General features: G+C 39.8%; 1 protein-coding gene across 8 annotated transcripts in view; it reads right to left on the reverse strand.

Moving 5' to 3' along the window:
* Nucleotides 1-6: 6 nt before the first annotated feature.
* Nucleotides 7-24,744, reverse strand: part of ICE2 (interactor of little elongation complex ELL subunit 2) — an 89,135-nt gene continuing 64,397 nt past the window's right edge. For 2 of the 8 annotated variants that reach the window (XR_014326073.1, XR_014326074.1), the window contains 6 exons: nt 22,714-23,445; nt 21,562-21,681; nt 13,029-13,235; nt 12,140-12,266; nt 1,731-1,998; nt 7-191 (listed from right to left, as the gene is read on the reverse strand). Coding sequence is in view for 1 of the 8 variants with exons in the window: in XM_082835554.1 (XP_082691680.1) it covers nt 23,323-23,445 (123 nt within the window). In the remaining 7 variants the exon portion in view is untranslated. The other 6 variants (XR_014326072.1, XR_014326075.1, XR_014326076.1 and 3 more) reach the window with 6 other exon arrangements.

Below are 24,744 nucleotides of genomic sequence, written 5' to 3' on the forward strand. Positions count from 1 at the left end.
GCCTGGAAATCTCCTTGACTAGATCCACAAGTTCATTAGGCACATTTTCTTATCACTCATGTTACCACAGGCAACAGTAATGTTAAACATTCTGCCAATACATAACCTGGGTTGCCTTTTCTCCAGCCTTCTGTAGCAATTTCCTTACCGCTTTTCCAACCTCCGCTAACAGTCTTCTCTCTGGTTACTGTCTGCAAGTAAAGTCAATGTCATATATTTTAGGTTTTTGTTATAGCAACACTCCACATCCACATACTAACTTCTGTTTCAGTGACCTATTACTAGGAAATAAACCACCTCCAAATCTTAGAAACTTAAAACCACCACTGACGTATTTGTTCATGATTCCACATAGGGCAGAGTTCATGGAGTCAGTGCATCTCTGGTCTATCTATTTAGCGTTGTCTAGGGAGACTCAAATGAGGCTGGAAGATCCACAAGGGCCTCCCTCCAGCAGGGTAGTTACTGATCTTCAAGAGTGAAAGTGGAAGCTGACGGGCCCAAAAGTGGAACAGTGCCACTTCCGCTGCATCCCATTGATTAAGGGAAGTCATATAACCCAGATTCAAGGGAAGGGGAAATAGATTCCACCTCTTCATAAAGGGAGAGACATTATGTTTACATGAGTGGAAGGAGTTGTTGGCAACCACCTCTGTAGACAATCTATCACAATCCTTAAACTAGTAAGTGGCAGAAATGAGGGTAGAATACATTTGTCTGCCTTTCAATCCACTGTTTTTTTCCATTACACCATCTGTCTCACATACCACCATTGCTTCAGGGAGACACAGGCTGTCTCCAAGTCCCCTACATTATATGGCTTAGAGTCTCACCAACCATAAAGCTGTTATTACCTTGAGCCTTGTTATATGCAATCAGTATATAATAATGTATTATATATTTGAAGACATGGCCAGAAGAGGAAAAAGATTTATCTGGAAAACCCAACATCCAAATAATAGGAGTTCTAGAAAGAAAAATAGGCAAAATGGAGGGGAGAAAATCACGAAGAAATAATTGAAGACCATTTTCTAGAACTGAAGGCTGAGTCTTTAGATTGAAAAAGCTACAAGAAATGGAAAAACAAACCCAAGGCACATTAACATGAAATTTCAGAACACTGGATGGGGCCAGGGAGAAATTCCTAAAAGATTCCAGAGAGATTAAAAAAATAAGTCATATATGAAAGGTAAGAAAGGAGAATGTCATGATAAGACTCAGATCTTAGTTTCCAAATACTATTCCCCAGTAAATGGTCCAGTTCTTAGAGAAATGGCTGGTTCCAGAGGTGGGACAGAGAGAAAATACATGATGGGCTTTGAGCTAAATCACTTATGGGAACATATCAAAACGACACAAAAGCCAACTTGAAGGGGTTCTCACTGGTTAAAATTGGGGGCAATGTGAGCATCATATTGAATTATGATAGGAACTGATGATACACATTGAATAATGATAGGAATTGATGATATACATTGAATAGTCTGATAGTAAAACAGAAAATACACAAAGAGGGGACAGAGAAAGCTCTTAATTAGAGAAGAATGCTAACTTATAAATGTATCAGGAAAGATAAATATAAAAAATCATTATTTTGCAACTAGAATTCCATACCCAGCCAAACAATAAATCAAGAATGCATGCATAATTAACAGTTTTCAAAAATGTTGTTTATGCCTATGTGCCCTGTGTTAAGTTTCCCAAGGCTGCCATAACAAGTTACCACAAACCTGGCGGCTTAAAAAACACAAATGTATTCTCTTGCAGTTCTGGAAGCCAGAAGTGTGAAAGTGAGGTATCAGCAGGGCTATACTCCCTCTGGAGGCTCTAAAGCTGAATCCTTCCTTGTCTCTTCCAGCTTCTGGCAGCCCCAGTCATTCTCTGCGACTGTATCACTCCAATCTCTTCCTCCATCTTCACAAGGCCCTCTTCTCTGTTTCTGCACCTCCTCCTCTTCTGTCTTTCAGAAGAACACTTCTCATTGGATTTAGGAACAACCTAGATAATCGAGGATAATCTCATCTTGAGATCTGTAACTTAATTACATCTGCAAAGACCCTTTTTCCAAATTAGGAAATAGTCACAGATTCTGAGGCTTAGGATGGAGACATAAGCTTTGGGGGGCCACCATTCATCCCACTATACACCCCGTCTCAGGAGACTTCTGAATGATGTACTTCACCAAAACAAGAGAATAGAGCAAAAACTGGAGCATTGGATCCAGAAAACCAGGGATTCAATGCACAAATAAGTGAACAGAATTCCCAGAATGATGGGGAAGAGAGAACTTGGAACAATAGCTGTGCAGCAGGCATACAGAGCAACCAGTCTAAGGAATTCCCTGGCGGTCCAGTGGTTAGGACTCCGTGCTTTCACTGCCGAAGGCCCAGGTTTGATCCCTAGTTGGGGAACTAAGATCCCACAAGCCGTGCAGCACGGCCAAAAAAAGAAAAAAAAAAAAAAAAAAAAGAGCAACCAGTCTAGCTTGGAGAAGAGGACCAAAGACTCTAGCACAAATGCCTCAGAAAGAGTAGGAGGAAGAAATTACCCCAGGTGTTTGAACATACTGAGAAGACATTAACAGCTTCACTGGGTGGCTTAGGAACGAATCTGTGAGCGTGATAAGAAAAACTATTGATATTAAATGAAAAGCTCCAGGAAAACAAAAAACTATTGCAGCATGCTATAAACTGAATGTTTATATCCTCCCCACATTCGTATCTTGAAACCTAACCCTCCATGTGAGGGTATTTAGAGATGGGGCTTTGGGGAAGTGATTAGGCCATTAGAGCAGAATGCTCACATGGGATGAGTACTTTTATAAAAGAGGCCAGGAGTAGAGAATGGACTTCAGGACATGGGGAGGGGGAAGGGTAAACTGGGACAAAGTGAGAGAGTGGCATGGACATATATACACTACCAAATGTAAAATAGACAGCTAGTGGGAAGCAGCTGCACAGCACAGGGAGATCAGCTTGGTGCTTTGCGACCACCTAGAGGGGTGGGATAAGGAGGGTGGGAGGGAGACCCAAGAGGGAGGGGATATGGGGATACACGTATGCATATAGCTGATTCACTCTGTTATACAGCAGAAACTAACACAACACTGTAAAGCAATTATACTTCAATAAAGATGTTAAAAAAAAGAGGCCCAGGGAATTCCCTGGGGGTCAAGGGCCCAGGTTCAACCCCTGGTTGGGGAACTAAGATCCTACAAGCCTCGTGGGTCCTCACCAGACCTTGATCTTGGACTTACCTATCTCCAGAACCGTGTGAAATAAATTTCTGTTGCACATAAGCCACGCAATCTATGGCAGTTTGTTATAGCAGCCCAAATGGACTGAGACGCAACATTATATTCTCCAAAGATGACCACAGTAATATTTCCCATCCCAGATGCTCTTCTAGAATTTTGTCACTTGACCATCAAGAGGAGGAGGGTATGCCCAGTCCCCTTGAATCTCATGATCTGCTGTGACTTATTTGACCAACAGAATGCTGTGTGACTTCTGAGGCTAGATCCTGATTGTAATTCTACCTTGTTTACTTGAGACATTTGCCTTGGAATCCAGCCACCATGCCATGAGGAAGCCCAAGCAGCCTATGGAGACGTTCCAAAGTCTATACCTGACAGCCAGTGCCAACCTGACATCTGTGTGATGCTCTGACATCTGTGTGAGCTCTCTTGAAGGTGGACCATGCCAGCTAAATATGAGTGGAGACAAGCCTTTCCACCAAGCTCTGTCCAAACTGCAAACTAGTGAGCAAAACAAATTATTGTTTTCAGAAACTAAATTTGGAGCTGGTTACTTATGCAGCAATATATAGCTGAAACAGTTGCCATGAGAAGGAAAGGTCTGTTTTAGTTTGTTGGTTTGGTTTGGTTTGGGTTTTTTTGCTCTGAACACCCTTTTTTCTCCTACTTCCTTTGCCTAATACTTGATGTGATGTCTGGAGCTCCCTCGGTTACTGTGGATCTTGAGGAAAACTGGAAGATGGAAACTAGGCACAAAGGATGGAGATCAAAAAACTTGAGGATGAAGACAAAAGCACAGGGCAAAAAGTCAGGAGGAGGCTGTTTTCCTGATGAATGTGAAACCATCAATTCAATCCTGGACTGCTTTCCTCCAGATTTCTTGTACATGAAAGAAAAAATAAATTTCTACCTTAAAGTACTTACATCCAGTCTCTGTTACTAACAAATAAGCTTAACTCTGATTTATATAGAACTGATATAGAATTCTTGTGTAAATATGTGACTTTTAGAACTATTCACCTATATAACTTAGCTGAAGATAAATATTAAAAGAGGAGGGAAGATGGAAGGGAGGGAGGTAGAGAGGAAGAAAGGAAGGAAGGGAAGGAGGGAGGGAAGGAAGGAAGAGAGGGAGGGAAGAAGGTAGAGGAGAATCAGAGAGACTGAGTCCGTGAACGAGAGTGGGGCTTGGAGTGAACCAGTTCTGGCATCTTGTTCTGTTTCTGTTTTTTTTTTTTTTTAATATATATTTATTTATTTATTTTTGGCTGCGTTGGGTCTTCATCGCTGTGTGCGGGCTTTCTCTAGTTGCGGTGAGTGGGGGCTACTCTTCGTTGCGGTGTGCGGGCTTCTCATTGTGGTGGCTTCTCTTGTTGCGGAACACAGGCTCTAGGCGTGTGGGCTTCAGTAGTTGTGACATGCGGGCTTCAGTAGTTGTGGTGCACGGGCTCTAGAGTGCAGGCTCAGTAGTTGTGGCTCACGGGCTTAGTTGCTCTGCGGCATGTGGGATCTTCCCGGACCAGGGCTCGAACTGGTGTCCCCTGCACTGGCAGGTGGATTCTTAACCACTGCGCCACCAGGGAAGTCCCTCTGCTTCTTTAACAACCACAGTTTTCTCATTTGTGATACTGCAGGACAAATGTAAAGATTAGACAAAGTACAAAAAGTGCCTGGTGTATTGTAGGTGTTGAAAAAACAGTGGCTATTTCATTGGCTTTTTGAGTTCTTTCAGCATCTAGCCCTGCTGAACTCATGGTACGGTTTCAATACACACTTGTTGAATAAAGGTATCATGACCCAAACCACACAGAGCACTCTGTGTGGTCAAACCACTATTTGTTTTGTTTTCAGATATTTTCAGGGAAATGTCTGCAGTGACTTCAACCTCTCTTTCCCAGCTGTAACATATACTTTTGGTCTCAATTCATTCTCTACAAGGCATCCAGAATATCTTTCTATGAAATAGTTCTGATTACATGACCCCTCTCTGGAAACCCTTCTTGGTAGGTAGGGTCTGACTGACCTGACAGCCAATTGCCCACATCTTTCCCTTCACTCCCACCTTGCACCACTGCCAATCATACTCATGCCTTTCTCCACGCTGCTTCCCTGCCTGGAATGCCCTTTCCCACTTTCCTTAATAGTGAGTTTCTCCTCGTCCTTCAATCATCAGAGCAAATATTATTTTCTCATGAAGGAAAACCTTCCCCAAGCCCTACAGGCAGATTTGGCGCTAATCTGTTTCTCTTGACGTTTTTAATGTACTTCTCCTCTCTCAGTTATCACCTTGCATCGTTATTCTTTTATTTGCTGGTCTCTGCAACTAGGCAGGAGCCCCTGGAGGACAGGCATTTGGTTGTTACTGGTTGTGCCGACACTCTTACCCAGTACCTCTTACTACTGGATTTCTCTCCATAAAACATTACCTTGTCCTTATTCATACTTAAACTTACCTGGCAAAAACTAAAAGGCTGATAGTATCCGGTGTGGTTGGAAATGGCTGAAATGGAAATGCTTATATGTTATCGGTGAGAAGGCAATTTAGCGGTATCTATCAATATTTAAAATGTTCATACCCTTCGATTCAGTGATTTTGCTTCAAGAAAGCTATCCTGAAAAGGGTGTCATGCATGACCACAACATATGTGTATAGGATTTTTATTGTAGCATTATAAGGTTGATATGCCCTAAGTGCCCATCAGTGAGGCTATTACTGACTGAAGCTAGATCAGTATGGACAGTTTTCAAAAATATAGAGTAAAACAGAAGAGAAAGCAGAATGTGAGTGTAAACCTGTGTCTGTTGGCATGCTAAGTTATTACAATACTGATATATAAAACATTATGAAAACAGATCTGGCTACACATATCCACCCTATCATGATCACCCTTATATTAAATTGCTGAGATATTGGGATGCTTCCTGAGCCATCAGAGTAGCATCTTAGGTCTTACCTCAGTACATTTTGTTGCATTTTTATGGTTTGGCAAGTCAGAGGATAAATATTTCAAACTCTCTCAGCCTCTATCATTCCTTCAAGCAGCATTTTCCACAACATATATACAAATATTACTTAGGTGCTAAGTGTCTGGAAAAATCCTAATTCTGTAATAAAAGATACATCTCTTAGCCATAAGAGTTTGCTTAAAATAGGACAGTATTTTTCATAAAATAAAATGTTTAGTGAGTATGAAAACACACATAAAGATAACTACACTTCAAATGTTTTCATCTTTATTAAATGTCTACTAGATACATTTTGAGTGTTTCAATATTTTTATAAAGACCTTACAACTCCTGAGTTAAAAAAAGTCAATTAGACTAATAATACTAATTTGACTCTAGTTTTAAGTTAATAGCTATGTATGTACATTTACATATTTATATATGTGTGTGGGTGTATAAAAGTGTATATACACACACATGCAAATATATGGAAGGATATAGACCAAGCTGATATTGATTAGCTCTTGGGAAAGAAGAAGATTGGTGTGTATGTGTAAAGGAGAATGCTCACCTTTTATACACTTCTTTATATTATTTGATTTTTGTTAACAATGAATACATATTACTTCTATAATTTTAAACATAGATGAAAAAAGAAATAGTGAAAAGAGGGCTTCCATCTTACACACTAAGATTATAACAGCCTGTGGCAGGCTTTGGGGAAAACTTCAATCTTCTTAATGGTATTTTTTCAAATATATTCAAGAAAATACAATTAAAAAACTATAGAGTAAAAGTTGGATATCACAGCACCCTCTGCAGAAAACACTCAATACAGTAAAATTTCATTTGATTTTTTTTAAACCAACATTTCTTTTTTTTTTTCTGGCCACGCAGCATGGCACATCAGATCTTAGTTCCCTGACCAGGATCGAACCTGTGCCCCCCACAGTGGAAGTGCAGAGTCTTAACCACTGGACCTCCAGGGAAGTCCCTCATTTGATTTTGATTCCTCGAATCATAATTTATGATAATATAACTTAGGTAGGGCCAAAGCTTACACATTCATATACTATATAGAAAAAATAAAAAGGTTTGCTAAGCAAGATAATATAATAAATAAGATACCTCGTGGCATGAGGTTTATGGGAAGGGAAGAATAGACGTCTTTATTCACATAACCTTTGTCTTATTTGCAGTACTTCTTTATCCCATGGCACTATGGCTGTTTACGTACCAGGCTGTATCATTAGACAGGGAGCTCCCTGTTCGTCTTTGCAACTCCAGCACCTCGCCCAGTGTGGGCCCATGACAGGCTCTGCATCTTTAAAGACCTGACTTTGCTGGACTGTACTCTATCGCTGAGTCCTGTGCTAGTCATCATCAACCCCAGGAAGCAGAGGTTTTGGTCTGAGCTCCTATCCTAATTGAGTTTACTTGGACAAATTACCCAGGATCTATGATTCTGTTTCTTATCTGGAAAATGAGGGGCTTTGACTAGAAAATCTTCAAATTCTCTTTTAGCTGTAAAACTCAATCCTTATTCAAATGTAACTGATTTAGGCACATTAATGTCTATAGGCACATGGATGTTACTAAACGTAAACAGGTCTTATCTACTCATTAAAACAGACCCAACAGGGCTTCCCTGGTGGCGCAGTGGTTAGGAGTCCGCCTGCCGATGCAGGGGACACGGGTTCGTGCCCCTGTCCGGGAAGATCCCACATGCCGCGGAGCGGCTGGGCCCGTGAGCCATGGCCGCTGAACCTGCGCGTCGTCCGGAGCCTGTGCCCCTCGAGTACTGCAAAAAACAAACAAACAAACAAACAAACAGACCCAACAGGACTTCTAAATGGAAATACGTTGAATAACAAAATTATATCTCTTTGCAAGGAGATCAATAGATTATTTTTATTAAATACAACTGGCCAACTTCTTTCTCTGCATTCCATTTTTGTAGTTGGGAAGAATACCCCTTGCATAACTGAATATATCCATATAAAGTTGTTGTTTTCATTCAGAGTCTTTGGGTCATGAGACCCTAACATGTTTTTAGTCCCTAAGTTATTCAAATGTATAGTTGTGACTGAAAAAATCACTTTAAAGTAAAATAAGTCTGTTAGAATATTATCAAAATAAAATAACAGGCAACTGTTGAATATCTCTAATGTTGCAAAGGAATTTAGATTTCCAATAATGTGAACCTGTGATAACATACTCAGATAACTAGATATGGGGATTTACATTGGGGATATACAGATGCTATCAGCATTGATAAGGTTCTAAGAGTCCTCCCCATTTTGTAAGGGGACATTGGCAAAGAGCAAGCAGTATGAAGCCGGTTCTGCAACCCAAGAGGCCAAAGTTGGAGCAGGGATGCTATGAGTCATCAAAAGTTGGGGGAGAGCTAAGCTAGGTATCAAGGGGGAAGGTGAGGACACTATGATTTGTTAAAAATTTCAAAGGACAAGGGCAAAGTCTGAACAGGAGATAAGGCCAAGGTTCTGCAGCTGGAACGACACAGAAGAAGTAGGAGGAGAGCAAGAAGCGTAGTAGACAGGCTGCAGGTGAGGCTGAAGTGGCATCCACTTGCCTCTGTGGCCCAAGCTCATGTAATACCTGGGGGTCAGCCTTGGTTAACATGAGGAGCAGACACGGATGCTGAACTGTCTCTGCCATTGCTTCAGCCAACAATGCAAAAAAGGAGAACAAGAAGGAGGAGAAGAGGAGGACGATGACAGTGGAAGAGAGCATAGTGACGGAGGATACTGTGCGACTGTGACACAGAGAGAAAGGGATTGACAGTCTGTACTCCTGACCTAGGCATACCTATCATCTCTTACCATCTCCACCCTAGTCTCTGCATCTGGGAACTAGGCATTTTAGCCCAGATCTTCTGTGAGGCTTTTGCTAGCTCTTAAATTTATAAGACCTTGCTAAAAACAGAGTTTCAAATTCTGTAAGACTCCATTAAAACAATCACTGAAAGATTCATAATCCGACTTTATTATTCAGGCAGTAGAATTTTGGTTCAACTCCTCAACACTTTGGCATCTGGTTTTCCTGGGGCCCTTGGTAAGAATTCCTGATTGCTTTCTAACAGGGTGGATCTCAGGACTGTGTTAGAAGCAAAAGGCAAACAGATGGGTGAGCTGCTCTAATCAGCTCTAGTTGCAGTATTTTCCTTTTGTCTTTTCAAATGAGAGGTTAGTCTTCCCCAAATCCCAACGCTCCACTCCCTAATTTGGAGATAAACCAGATGATTTCACTGGTCTTTCCCTTCTCTGGTTTCTATGACTCATCAACTACAGCAACCAGGGTGGGGTTAAAAAAAACAACCCTAATATTCAGGTTATGCCACAGCTCAAAAGGAAGGAATCTAAGAAAAGCTGTTAAGATTGTAAAACAATGAAAAAAAAATATGACTCACAATACTCCTAACTTGTTAATCTTTCCCAGGAGGTTTCCCTATATCCGGTGCCCCTATCTTTTCTCTTTAATTATCAATTACATGAATGTTTTGTTTATTGTTTTACACATATTTTTCTATGAAATTAGTAAAATGCTTAATCTAGTATAGATAGAAGCCTACTTGATTTTGATCACTCATGTCCCTGAGAAAGCTACCAGTATCTATCTGACTATAGAAATCAGGGTAAATTCATTTAATTTAACCAACATTGAGTATCCACTATACACCAGGTACTAGGGTAAGACTGCATAGCAGATGTGTAATAGGAGAAAACACATTAACTCTAACTTCAAGATCTGGTGGAGGTAAATGAGTAATTGTAATTTAACAAATGTATCAGAAATGAAATCAAAATGCTAGGGGAGCCCAGCAGCAGTTAACCCTTAGAGAAAGGAAGTAAGATAGTCCCTCCTGGTCAACGCATTCACAGTTACTCATAGCTATTTGAAGTCATTGTGCAATCATAAAACAGGAAATGTACCATATACCAAAGTATTCCATATCCATGGGAGGCGTCAATGTAGAGAGATGTGGCTGTTAATTTTTAAAAATTTCATTCCAGGGACTTTCCTGGTGGCGCAGTGGTTAAGAATCCGCCTGCCAATGCAGGCGACACGGGTTCGAACCCTGGTCCGGGAAGATCCCACATGCCGTGGAGCAACTAAGCCCGAGCGCCACAACTACTGAGCCTGCGCTCTAGAGCCCGCAAGCCACAACTACTGAGCCCACGTGCCACAACTACTGAAGCCCGCGCACCTAGAGCCCATGCTCTGCAACAAGAGAAGCCACCGCAATGAGAAGCCCGCACACTGCAACGAAGAGTAGCCCCCGCTCACCGCAACTAGACAAAGCCCGTGCACAGCAACGAAGACCCAATGCAGCCAAAAATAAATAAATAAAATTAATTAATTTAAAAAAAAAGAAAAAAAATTTCATTCAATTATAAAATCTGGTAAAGAGGATTAGTCACTGGAGAAGGTGTATATTTATTTAATGGCACCATTGTCTAAACTGTGGAAATATTTTTGGAAATTCTCCACTTATTTCCCTCAGAGCCTAAGGCAAATCCTGGTCACTTGGGAGGAGTTTTGAGGAACAGCTAAAGGTCACTCTGAGACAAGGTCCATGACTAAGAGAGCAAAAAATAGCAGGAGGAGAGAATACCTCCAACTAGGATTAAAAACACATGAAGGCGTGATCGGGCCCTCGTTTGATTACATTGTTCAATGGACTCAGTAGTACTTTTTTTCTAGTTTTAAGGAATTTGATTGTTCTGATATGAGGTCTGAAGTGAATATCTATCAGCCCAATAAAGTTTTCAGAGTTCCTGAGATGCTAAATATTCAAAATTATGTAATACTATTTAAAAGTAATGTTTTTGGTGAAAAATGTCCAAAAATATACTGGATTGAGGTGGAATCTTCAATAATGACATATCTATGGATGAGGTACTTATATAACCAAAAAAATTCTCAAAAACCCAATACTCCCATGGGCAAGGGAATAGCCAAGTTTGCTGCAGTTTCCAGTGAATGACATCAGCCTCCTGTAAGTCTCCAGCAAAATGAATTCAGTTAATACCATCAGTCCCTTTCCCCTTCCAGAGCCAGTGGTATGCATGTGGGCATTCTGGAGAGCTGGAACAAACCTAGACAGAACCCCAGAGGAAAAGGAAAAGGCACAGAGTTGGTGGATACGGAGCTGCCCCAGAGACCTCTACCAGCCAGTTCTCACAAAGGTTGACTACTCTCCTGGAGCTGCAGTTATTCTTCCTTCATAAACAGAAATCATTTCTCAGAATTGTTAATATTGCTTTTGTTAGTCTTTTAACAAGTTGGTCTATTTATAAGTTAGGAACATAAAAAAAAGAATCATCCACCTTGTACTGTTAAAAAAAAAATACATGAAGCATGAACACACTTGATACCAAACTGAAAAGGAATGGGGGGCGGGGGCATGTCCTGAGACCCACATGGGTTAGCAATGTTGGTCTCCACATTATTATTAAGTTTTAACAGGTTAAGGTCAATTTTCTCTCTCAAGGCTGTAGTATCCATTTTAAACGTTTAAATATTAACATAAATATCACGTAAACATTGAAACGTTCTGGGGAGGAGGTCATGCTGTGATTTACACAGATTCTCAAGTCCCTGAGGGAGGGCAACTTGGGCTTCAATTTGGGCACTGCTGCTTGCCTCACTTTCTTTTTCTTTCCTAGACTCCAGACTCCAAGCTTTAAAAGGTTAGGAGAGTCCAGCTAGGTAAAAGTAACATTTAAAGAGTTAACCATCCTTTATTAAGCGACCTTCTTGGGAGGATACTACCTTTTTTTTTTTTTTTGCAGATTTAGAATCCACTTCCAAGTAATACAACTGGAATTTGATTCCCCAAAGAACAACTTTTGTAAAGGAACCCTTATCCCATTTAGCTTTGAGCCCTAGAGGAAGGAGAGGCATCTGACTTACCTTGTGTGAGGATCTGTAGTACTTATTATCCATTTCTGACGTGTCCAACTCCAGTAGATTTAAGATCTGCACCTTCTATCTCATTGGCTCGGCCACATTCTCACAAATCTGGCAGGCATATTTGGTACTGCAGAAACAACAGTGAACAGATTGCCGATTAACGTTGATCACCATAACCTCAGGTTTAGACTGAAAAATAGCCTCCCTTGATTCCTCCACCCTCAGGCTTCCCTACTGTCCATTCTTCCTCCCAATCTATCTGACATATTACTGCCATACTTTCCACTATAGAAGTTTAATCATGTTGCCCAACTCGACTGCCACCCTCATTAAAAAGCTTTTGATTACTTCCCATCTCAAGACAATACCCTCTGTTTCTGAGAAGGCACTCTAAGTTCTCCCAAGTACACTTTCTTAGGTTCCTTTTGGTCTCTTCACCGTAGTTACCCTGGGCGGGCCTTAGGCACCCTGGATATCCTGCCATTACAACATGCTGTGCATGTTTCTATCTCTGCAGCATAGATCATACTTTGTCCCTGAGCTTGAAATTCCCCTTCCAGTCTGACAAACTCCTTTCAAGTTTTAACTCAAGTGACATCTCCAACTGATGCAATCTGACAATTCTTCACATTTATACAGTGACTTGCAGTTTAAAAAGAACTTTTATATCCATTATTTATTGGAAGGCCACTAGAGCCTGTAGAATATGCTGGGAAGGCATCATATTCTGGATTTTACAGTTGAAAAGACCCAGGCTCAAAGAGGGGAGAGAGACAGCCTTAGCAAATGGTGGAGTTGAGACTAACTCAGTGCTCTCTGCTACCCCCTCATCGCTTGCCTCTTCCAACAAACTCTGGACTGGCTACTTCTAAGACTCAGCCTCTCTTACCTCTCCAAGTTGCAGCTGACAGTCTTTAACATTCTGAAGATTTCCCCAACTGCTGGACGTGAATTAACTCTAGCAGGGGCTCCTGGGAGGCAGAAGGCTTGGCTGACAGCAAACTCAGCACTCCCTCATATGCAAAATGACACTTTGGCCTTAGGCACTTAGTAAGGTACACAGTCCTTGCTCCTTAAGAGTAAAAGTTTTCAGGCACTAGAGTGTAGCATTAAAAAAAGCCAAACTGAATTAGGGACTGACCTACCACTTTATTAGCTTCCCAACGTACACACATATACAAAGACATTCAAGCCTGATGCACTGTGATTTCAGTCTCCCTCACCCTCTTCCCGAACTCAAAAGAACTCATTGTATAATTGGACAGAGACTATTTCCAGCTGCCCACTGCGGCACTTGGGAAACTATAATTTGCATCACTTTTAGTGGGGCAGAGGGCAGATAATATACTTGTAAAATGTATTCAATTATTTATTTTTCACATTAGTAAAACTGCTGTTTGCATATTGTTGGGACCCAAGACTAGCTGAACATAAAACACAAACTCCATAAAATACATTCTATTTCTTAGTTTTATAGAAATGTTAACTTTCTCATTCAATTAAACAAAGAGATTGTAATCACTTTATTACCTATTTCGGACTCATTTCTCACTTTCAGTTGAAAACTTTCAGAAGTAAATTTAAATATTGTCTCATGGAGGATGATGCAGTCAGTAAGACTGTTCCTGGACACAACATCCTATTTATTTGCAGTCCTATCTAACAGGCTAAAATCAAAATACCTTCCTTACAGTTTAGTTTCTGCAGTCTAAGTTGGGCAGAATTTTGTTGAAAGAGCAGTTTGCAAACTGGGGAGGAGCTGGGTTTACTTGGCATTCACACAACCCCAGAGCTGTGGAGCAGGCTTCTTTTCAGCATGCCGGTGACTGGACATGGGTCTCACTCTTTGACAAGGGAAGTTTGTTGTTTTTTGTTTTTCTGCCGCAGAAAGAATCACAGATTACATATTCATGTCCAAACAAGTTTTGGGTGCTAGATAGAATGTTTTTAAGAGGTTTTAAATACAGTGTCTTCCAAATTGTTAAATCTAACCTGAATTTATACTTACCTTGTTGCTCTTAAATGACATATAGTAACATTGTGAGCTAGACAGTATTGTAAAAATGTATTCAAAACATGGAACTTCAGTCTTTCTGGATAGGTGACTGGTATGGCCTTTAATAAGCACAAGTTTTAATTTTTATTATTTATTTATTGCTTGCTTGCTTGCTTGTGGGATCTTAGTTCCCCGACCAGGGATCGAACCTGGGCCCTCAGCAGTGAAAGTGTGCAGTCCTAACCACTGGACCACCAAGGGTTTCCCTAAATACAAGTTTTTAAATTTCTCTTCTTGTGCAGGGCTCATAGCTGCCCATAGACTTACCCTTATGAGTAAGGGATCTAGGACTGAGTTAGAGACAACTTAGCCGCATGCTGGTATATGGCGAGGTATCAGCACAATTTAGGTGTTGATGCAGCATCTGGAGGCTGCCTCGCCCTGTGCCTGGTCTTGGGTTAGACACACAGCTGTATAAAAACATAATTGTTGCCTGTGAGGAGCTTACGGTCTGTTTAGGGACTTTTGCAAAATACTTGAAAGAGAATAATATAGGTTAACAGCTGAGATTCAAAATTTGTGGTATTATAATAAGTACAGTAGGAATTTAAAGCAGAAAAGTTTTGTTTTTAGGGTTTTGAACTGTAAGGAAAATTTCATGCCCGGGACCCTAAAAACAGGAGTGCCTGATTCCCCCACCACTTCATTTAGATTCTTCTTTCTGCCTGATTGATTATTCAGTCTAAAAGACTTTTCTCTTCAGTCTTCATCCTCCTTGACCTTCCTATAATACCTGACACTGAACAATACATTTTTCACAAACTTTTCTTTGTTTTTAATTAATTAATTTTCTATTTATTTCTGGCTGTGTTGGGTCTTTGTTGCTTCATGTGGGCTTTCTCTAGTTGTGGTTAGCGGAGGCTACTCTTTGTTGCAGTGCACAGTTCTCATTGCGGTGGCTTCTCTTGTTGCAGAGCACGGGCTGTAGGTGCATGGACTTCAGTAGTTATGGCACACGGGCTCAGTAGTTGTGGCATGCAGGCTTCAGTAGTTGTGGCCCACGAGCTCTAGAGCACAGGCTCAGTAGTTGTGGTGCCCAGGCTTAGTTGCTCCGCGGCATGTGGGATCTTCCCGGACCAGGGCTTGAACCCGTGTCCCCTGCATTGGCAGGCGGATTCTTAACCACTGCGCTACCAGGGTAGTCCCCCACTGCGTTACCAGGGTAGTCCCTTCACAAACTTTCTATTCTGAAATAATCTCAAATTTATAAAGAAGTTGTAGAAATAGTACATATAGCTCCTGTATACCTTTCACCAAGCCACCCTGTTAACGTTTCTCTGCCCAAGTCCTCCAATTTGAGACTAAGTTGTAGACGTGACGTTCCATTACCAATTTTTACTTCAGTGTTTATTTCCTAAGTACAAGGCATGCTCTAACATAACCACAGCAAAGGAAATTAACATAGATACATTACTACCATGTAATCTACAAACTCCAAGTTTTGCTGGTTGTTCCAATAATGTCCTTTACTGGACTATACATACAAACCAGGATTATGAGTCCCATCAACTTAGTCTTTAAGTAAAACAGTCCTCCAGTGTTTCTCTGTCTTTCATGATCCTGTCAGTTTTGAAGATTGCTGACCAATTACTTTACAGACTATGCCTTTGCGTTTCTCTGGTATTTCCTTATAACTTACGTATATTTGGCAGGAACATACCACAAAAGGGATGCTGTGTTCTTCTTCATGCATACCTAGAAACACACATTGTTAATTTGTCTCATTACTGGTGATATCAACTTTAGTTACTTGGTTAAAATAGTTTCTGCCAGGTTTCTTCAGCATTAAGTAAACTAATAAGCATGTTATACTTATTAATAATAATAACTATCTGGCAGTGAGGTTCTTTAAGACTATGAAGTATTCCTATTTGCCATCAAATTTTCACCCACTGCATTTATCCTTTGATGATTTTTAGCTTTATTATTATAATGGTTGCAAATTGTGACTTCTCTAATTCCATCATTCTCTCTAGATTAATTGATTGGCATTCTACCACATAATATTCTCTTTTGCCCCATTTTTAAATTCACTCATATCTGTATGAGCTTGTGGACTACTATTTTACTCAAAGGATTTCAATCTGTTACTCTCATTATTTAATGCTCAAACTACAACCGACCTGGGAACTCCTTTAAGCTAGCTCCTGTGTTCTTTTGACATGCACTCATCATTCGTTGAGCATTTTCACACTTCCAGGTTCATCTTACAGCTTCCCTTCCCCATTCTTGGAATTAGTAATTTCTCCAAGGAGCCCCAGTTTCTTTAAGTGAAGAATGGGACTTGGAAACCAAGATCTGGGTGCTGGTGCTAGGTGTGCTCATTACTACTAGAGTGCCATTGCTTCTAGACCCTATCAGCAGAATTAGGAAATATGTATGCATATGTACACACACACATCTATGTCTCCATCTCTCTATATATTAAGTACCATGATTTCATTTCCAATTCCAAACCAATACTACAGGGTTTATTCTTGCCTTCCTCTTTCCCATTATTCTCAATGTATTTATTTGTTCAATTAATCTGGTATGTAACCAAACTCCTAGCCCCTTGACTGAAATAAAGTGGAAGTGGAAGAAAAAGAGTTAAAAAAAAAAAAAAAGCCATCTTGGTTGCAGAAATGCCCCAATTTTTTGGTATGTCAGCCCAAAGGTGGGTCCCCATCTTCCTGTTTCTAAGTTGCAGACCCACATTTTCAGTCTATAGGTTCTGTAGGATATCACCTTAATTGTACTGCCAACATTTGGTTGAAAACATAACTAGTTGTCTGTTCACCCCATCCATGTTCTCCGATATTTTCATACTGTAAAATAGTATGAAGACTTTTTCCTTTCTAAATAAACCTTTATATTGTAATTCCTAAAACTGATCATGTCATCTTGCTCAAAAAGCCTTCAATAAATCTTCATTGCTTTTATTGATTGATTGATTGATTGATTTAATAAATTTATTTATTTTTGGCTGGTTGGGTCTTTTTTGCTACGTGCGGGACTTCTCTAGTTGCGGTGAGCCGGGTCTACTCTTCGTTGTGGTGCATGGGCTTCTCGTTGCCGTGGCTTCTCTTGTAGAGCACGGGCTCTAGGTGCGAGGGCTTCAGTAGTTGTGGCACACGGGCTCAGTAGTTGTGGCTCGCAGGCTCTAGAGTGCAAGCTCAGTAGTTGTGGCACACAGGCTTAGTTGCTCCACAGCATGTAGGATCTTCCCGGACCAGGGCTCGAACTCATGTCCCCTGCATTGGCAGGCGGATTCTTAACCACTGCACCACCAGGGAAGCCCTCTTCATTGTTTTTAGAATCAAATCAAACTATCTGGAAATAACAGTCAATACCTTCCGCTATCAAGCTTTAACTTACCTCTTAACTTCATCTTCCATTTATCATCCTTTACCTCCATGCTTATTAAATAAGCATATTCGTTATTTCCTAAAACTAGCTCTTTTCATAAGAATTTCCCTCATGCCCTAATGCTTTGCTTCCTTTTAATCCACATTGATATTTTACTTGTCTTTCAAACACAGCTTAAAAGTCATTTCTACCATGAGTTTCTCTTTACTTCCATGTATCCCTTTTTCTTACTCCCTTCACTATTACGTCACTTGAATATTCTGCTCTGTATTATAGCTAATTGTGCATACCTATCTCCCCAACTAGATTAGGTAATAACCTTAAGGCAGAAACCAATCTTATTTATCTTTAAATCTCAAGAGACTGGTATAATGTATTACAATAGATGCTCAAATACACCTTACCAATTCAACAGAGGACAGGCAAAGTTTTGAGAGGCATGAATAAATGCAAGCAGATGTAGCTTTACGTGTAAAAGCATGCAGGTAGGGACAAGAATGGCTACTTTTTGTGTTTGTAAAGCCTGACTGGAGCAGATGTTGCAATAATGCAGGGCTTGGGGGAGACCTGAGACCTATGGCAATGGTGTGGCACTGCCTTACTGGAGTGTGCCTTTTAAGAGTAACATGCAAAAGGGAAGGAGTAATTCAAGCCACTAACCACAGATGCTTTAGGTTTCTTCACTTTCAAAACAGCAATTAATTTACATCCAGGCTTCCCCCCAACCCCAGTTCCTTAGAGAATTAACCGGGTTATACCATGCATGTACAACAATTAAAAACTAACCCTTGGTAGGTCCTTGCTTGATCACTTTCTAACAGTAGCTCATATACTGAAAGCAAACATATACGCCAAAGTAACTGAATCTTCCTATTTGTTGAAGCAACCTGGAGACCAATCCTAGAAATATATGTCTGGGCCTCGACTCTTTCAGTAAGCTTTGCTCAGCAGATCGGACCCAATCCCCAGATAGATGCTTGTGTGTCTGCCCTATGTACTTTGATAAAAAGTCTGAACACTAGCCGCGGGAAGACAGCAAGAGTGGAAGGATCAATAAAATGCATACCCTTTATTTCCACATCTCAGTGAGAAACTCGATAAATCCTGACACCAAATACTCTTAAGGTTTGATTAAAAAGTACCTACCATACTCAGCCATAAAAAGAAACGAAATTGAGTTATTTGTAGTGAGGTGGATGGACCTAGAGTCTGTCATACAGAGTGAAGTAAGTCAGAAAGAGAGAAACAAATACCAAATACCGTATGCTAACACATATATATGGAATCTTAAAAAAAACAAACAATGGTTCTGAAGAACCTAGGGGCAGGACAGGAATAAAGACGCAGATGTAGATAATGGGGTTGAGGACACGGGGAGGGGGAAGGGTAAGCTGGGACAAAGTGAGAGAGTGGCATGGACTTTATTTTATACTACCAAATGTAAAATAGATAGCTAGTGGGAAGCAGCCGCATAGCACAGGGAGATCAGCTCAGTGCTTTGTGACCACCTAGAGGGGTGGGATAGGGAGGGTGGGAGGGAGACCACGAGGGAGGAGATACGGGGATATATGTATATGTATAGCTGATTCACTTTGTTATAAAGCAGAAACTAACACACCATTGTAAAGCAATTATACTCCAATAAAGATGTTAAAAAAAAAAGTAACCACCATATGCCTATAAAACATGAAAAACATCTTAATATCTCTACCAGCATGTCCATCAAGAACTTCATATTTAGCATGTTGGTAATAAAATATTAAAAAGTGTTCTCTCCCCTCTCTACCTTAAGCCTCCTTCTATTATCTCTAAAACGTTCATGGTGTCCAAACACAAAATGCAAGTAGAAATGGAAAGGAATAGGTTACCTTCCTTTGCAGTTGCAAAAGAAGATCCAAACAGAGCTATTTGCAAGTTTTGCAATAAAGATTTTCATTGTTTCCACCTCACTTTCTCATTCCTTAACATTCATAAATCTGACTTCCATTGTAGCCACTTTAACGAAACTTCTCCTTTTACTGAAGTTCTATGGTTCTTCCTGGGGCTCTATTCACGGTCCTTTCTTCATTTCACTCATTACTGCGATGTCATCCTTTTCTCTGATTTCAATCACCACAGATACACCAACAATTCCCAAATCTGTACTAAAGAGATCAGGCTTCTCTCTCTTGAGTTCAAAACTCAAATGAGCAACTATCTTTGACACCAACTATCTCTATGTCAGATTTAACATGTTGGTAATAAGGAATTTTTAAAAAGTGTCCTCTCTTTTTCTCTCCACCTTAAACCTATTTCTTCTGTATGCCTAAAATGTTCATGGCATTTGTGAAGGTTTAAAAATATGTTCACTAAATCTTTTTATACTCCTCCCTTCACGAGGTGAAGCCTGAGTGTGGACTTAGTGACTTATTTCTAACAAGGAGACTATGGCATAAGTGACAGTATTTGACTTCCAGGCCTAGGCCTTAAAAGACACTGTGGCTTCCTCCTTGCTCTGTCTTGGATTGCTCTCTCTGGGGTAAGCAGCTGCTACGTCAAGAGGACACTCAAGCAGACCTATAGAGAGGTACATGTGGTGAGCGTGAGGCTTCCTGCTAACAGCCAACAAGAGACTGAGAACTTCCACTGCTACCACGAGACAGCTGCATTGGAAGCAGATGCTCCAGGCCCACGCAAGCCTTCGGACGACTGCAGCCCTAGCCAACAGTTTGACTGCAACTTTATGAGGCCTTGAGCCAGAGGCACCCAGCTAAGCTGCACCTGGACTCCTGACCCACAGAAACTCTGAGATAATAATTATTTATAGTTTTAACTAGTAAGTTTTGGGGTAACCTGTTATGAGGCAATAATGGCATGCCCAGACCCAGAATCCAAGGAATACAAGTGGTGAATGGAAACGACCATTTTAAGTGAGCTCTCTCCCCACTCTAATCACACTCCTCCTCGTACTTTCTCAGTAAGTAACAGTTATTTACCCAGTATCCCATATGAGGAAGCTGGAAGTCATATTTGACTCTCCCTACCAACTATATCACCAAGTTATCATTTTTTTTCTTCCATCACTTGAGCCCATCCCTATTTTTTTTTTTTGTTTTTGCCGCACCACACGGCATGTGGGATCTTAGTTCCCCGACCAGGGATTGAACCTGCGCCCCCTGCAGTGGAAGCACCGATTCTTAACCACTGGACTGCCAGGGAAGTTCCCCATCCCTACTCTTATTGCTTTAGTTCAGGGCCTTTACCATTTTTCAATTTTGATAAGATACCTTTGCAACTTTTCTCCTTCCCTATAGTCTTTCCCAGCTTCATTCCATTCTCTAGATTAATGCCAATAAGAACTTTTTGAAGAATATATCTGATCATGTTATTTATTTTTATTAAAAAATCACTACTGGTTCCCACATTGCACAGGACAAAATTCAAATGTCATAGCATGGCACGTCTGTCGTGTCCTATAGCTTTTTCTCTCATCTCCACGTTCACAGCCTACAATCTGGCCATCTTTCACCTTTGCATATGCTGCTTTCTTTCTGTGTGGAAGATCTTTCATTCTTTCCTTATAACTCTTACTCTTTTTTAAAAGACTCAGCTCAAGGTTTATCTCAGAACCTTCCTTAATTATCAGGTCCAGATTAGATGACTTTCTTATAGTACTTTATCAGGGCACTTATCACATAGATCAGCATGTGTCTTCCACTAGAATGTTAGCTCCTGAGGAAAAAAAAATCTATCCTCGATACCTAGACATTCATTTATTCCTACATTCAACTTATATCTACTGAGCAACTACAACAGACACTGTATTAGGTGTTTGTTACACACTAGTGAACAAAACAAATATGCCCTACCCTGGCATAGCTTGTATTCTATTCAAGAAGAAAGACAGTAAGTTAAATAAACAAATATTGTGATATATGAAAAAAGAATTTTATCAGAGGGTAAACATAAGGACCTACTTTAGGTTGTGTGGCATACAGTACAGATGCACTCATACATTTACTGAATGAAATGTTTATACCTTCACCTCAGAGATATAAGTGGGTCAGGCTCATCACATCCTTGCCAACATTGAGTCTGTTTTTTTTTAAATCTTTGCTCATACTGTCAATGTCACTTTCTTGCTTATACATTCTCAGTACTAAAAATCAAGAAAAAGAACACAAGACAAGATCAAATATACATTAGAAAAAAGAGGCTTGATAAAGCACAAGTGGAAAACAAAGTCTAGCTTTATATTATCACGGTTACTCAGATAGATGGCTAAGATAATTTCAAAATAACCACCTGTAAGATCACACATTTTACTAAGTAAAAAGTATACTAAAAAAAGCCAACTCTTCCTGGTATTCAGAAGTCTGAAGCAATCATTGTTTAGTTTTTTTAAAAGAGCAAATTGCAAGGGAATCCCTGCCTCTCCCTTGGTTCACTGCCAAATAACTCATAGCTGGAATATTTCTGGGAAATATGGGTATGTGACAAAGTTACAAAAAGATCAAGACCACTGAAAACCAAGCTCAATATTTTAAAATGGGAATGGCAGGATGAGGAAACTATATATTAAAATGCATAAAACAATTTTACTAGTAATTCCTCATTAATTTTAAAAAAATTTTATAACCAACCAAAAAAATCAAAACTTGGTGGTAAATAAAATACTTAACTGCTATTTATAACAGTTGAGAAGGTTTCTAGGACTAGTTTCTTATATTAATATAAAATGCATAAAAAATTCCAAAAACACAGCAAATATTGCCCTATATTACAAAGCTTGTATTTTACAAAAGATGCACATATTTAGTGCACATTAAAGAAGAGGAATACAAAAGTTAAATAAGTCCATCCCTTCTTAAGTCCATCCCTTTGTATTATTGACTATAATAACATCAATTGATCATGCCTTTTTCCAAATTCACCTCCACGGTCTTGAAAAATTTAAATGAATCAGTGTAGATGAAGAAAAATACCTTCCGTTTTACCACACATTAGCCTTGTTGGTTGAAATGTGAGATTTTTCTGGAAACTATACTCATCTCTTTGCTTTTAGTAGCCTATTTCAACACTTAGCCAGGATTTGTGCCAAGAGATAGAGGCATTCGTCACTGAACCTGTTACACCACAAGAGTTTTTCTTTTTAAACTGATGACTGCCCAATAAAAAACTGTTAACTTACTTGTGAATTTTCAGAGGCAGAGGGTTTTTTATTTTTTATTTTCCTTTTTGGCTTCTGCAATGGAATTTCACCAAGTTTTTCAAGATATTAACTTCTTTAACCTGCATCAATCATCATTTTAAAGTAGTATATAAAAACTGTCAAATGGGTCAGAAATAAGGTTTATGTAGTTCAAAATTATCTCTGACAGTGGCAAGATTTAACCTTTTGAGCCAACCTCAACAGACCGGCAATACAACTCAAATTATTAACATAATACATAATGATAAATATTGCTCTCGAAAAAAAGCAAATTATGTTCCTACTTAAAATTTTTTGCAAAAGGTCTACTATAAAAATATTTTCTTCTCTATTTCCCTGCCACGATAATGTTAAACCATATCTGGAGTCTCCTCAAACATCAGGTGTTAAGAGCACAACATTCCATTTTAGTTGAATCACTGCTTCACATAGTCAATGTGTATTCTCAAGGCACTATAAAAACTCTCAAGAACAGTAAAAGAAAAACATTCCTCTTGCCTACAGATCTTTCAGGTATATTTCCCCTCAAACTTTTCTAAATTGATTGTTGTGATAACTGGTTTTTCTTCATTTTCCATGGTACAGTCCTTAAGTTATTTTTCTTTTACTTGGAGCCACTCCTTCATTTTCAACTTGCTGAGCAGGCAGACTTTTGGTTTCCATGGAAACTGAATTCCTGCGGCTGCGGGTAGGCATTCTTGTTCCACCAACCTAAGAGATGAAGCAAAGAACAGGATGGCTTAACATGTTTACAACGTTCTTAAACACAGTCAACTCTATTATTTACACATGGACTAATTTCCTTGCAAATGGTCCTTTATATATTTTTAATCCCTAGCCACTTAACTGCTTCTAAGCAAGCTTTAACCTGACAGAGTTTTAAAGTACGAAACTTTCAAATAACAATCAGGGAAGGAGATACATCAGGGTAAACGGAGAGAAGTGAAGAGGAAAACCACACTTTGTGCTAAATTTGGGAAAGTTTGAAAGCTAAATGAGAAAATGCAGGAATGACAGGCCTTTAGAGAAATGTGCTTACAATAATGAAACTGAAGGGCAGGAGAAATGAAAAATAGGAGGGAAAGGAAATACAAGAAGGTCAGAGGTGGTAAAGAGAGAGAAGAAATTATGAAATGGAAAAAGAGAGACAGTAAGAAAAACAGAAGAGTCCAAAAAAGGAGGATAAAAAGAATAAAAGGGAAACAAAGGGAAAAGAAAAAAGATCCCAATTTGAGTTGAGAGGCTGGAAGAGCAAGAAAGAAAGAAAGAAAAAGGGAAAGGAAAAATTGGAAGGCAATTACAGAGGATGGGAAAAGAGGAAGAAGGGAAGCAGGGGGAAGAAGCTTTGTTGGGGTGCTGGTTCTACCTTAATATCTACTCTTCCTCAGCACAAGGTGCTACTCAATCCCACTTTCTAGCTCACACAGTCTAGGGAAGAGAGAGTATATTCTTAGGATGCAATCCCTTGCTAATTGCAGTCCCACTGAAGATGAGGTCTGGAAATACTGTCATCCCCTTGGCCACTGGAAGAGTATAAAATTTTTAAATGGGGTAATGGAGAAAGCCAGGCATTACAGAGAAGGACAAAAGCTGTACAGCCTGAAACCATTTTCCCAGAACTTGTCCATATCTACCTCTATTTTCTTTAGTGACCTTGCACCCCCTTCTATTTCTTCACATCTTCTCCAGTGTGTTTCAGACCTGGAAATGATTGTAATTCCAATCACACTCTCTCATATTCCTTATACAACAGAAATATTACTAGCATTGCCCCAAGAGGCTACTGGCTCACTAAGAATGAATCAAACTCCAGCTACCCTCACCTAATATCTTGTCTCTTTAGGGGCATTTTTTGGTTTACAATTAGATGGTTAGAAAAGACAAATTTGAGTTAGGGTTTGAGTCTGCCAGTCTGTCTGTCTGAATCTGAAGAACTTTTTTAACATACAGATTAAAAAATTGCTGTGATTTTTAGATTATGTATACCACTCCCCACTCAACTGGTATTTA

This window comes from Leucopleurus acutus (assembly GCF_964270905.1).
Source record: "Leucopleurus acutus genome assembly, chromosome: 1".
In the NCBI taxonomy this organism is placed as follows: domain Eukaryota; kingdom Metazoa; phylum Chordata; class Mammalia; order Artiodactyla; family Delphinidae; genus Leucopleurus; species Leucopleurus acutus.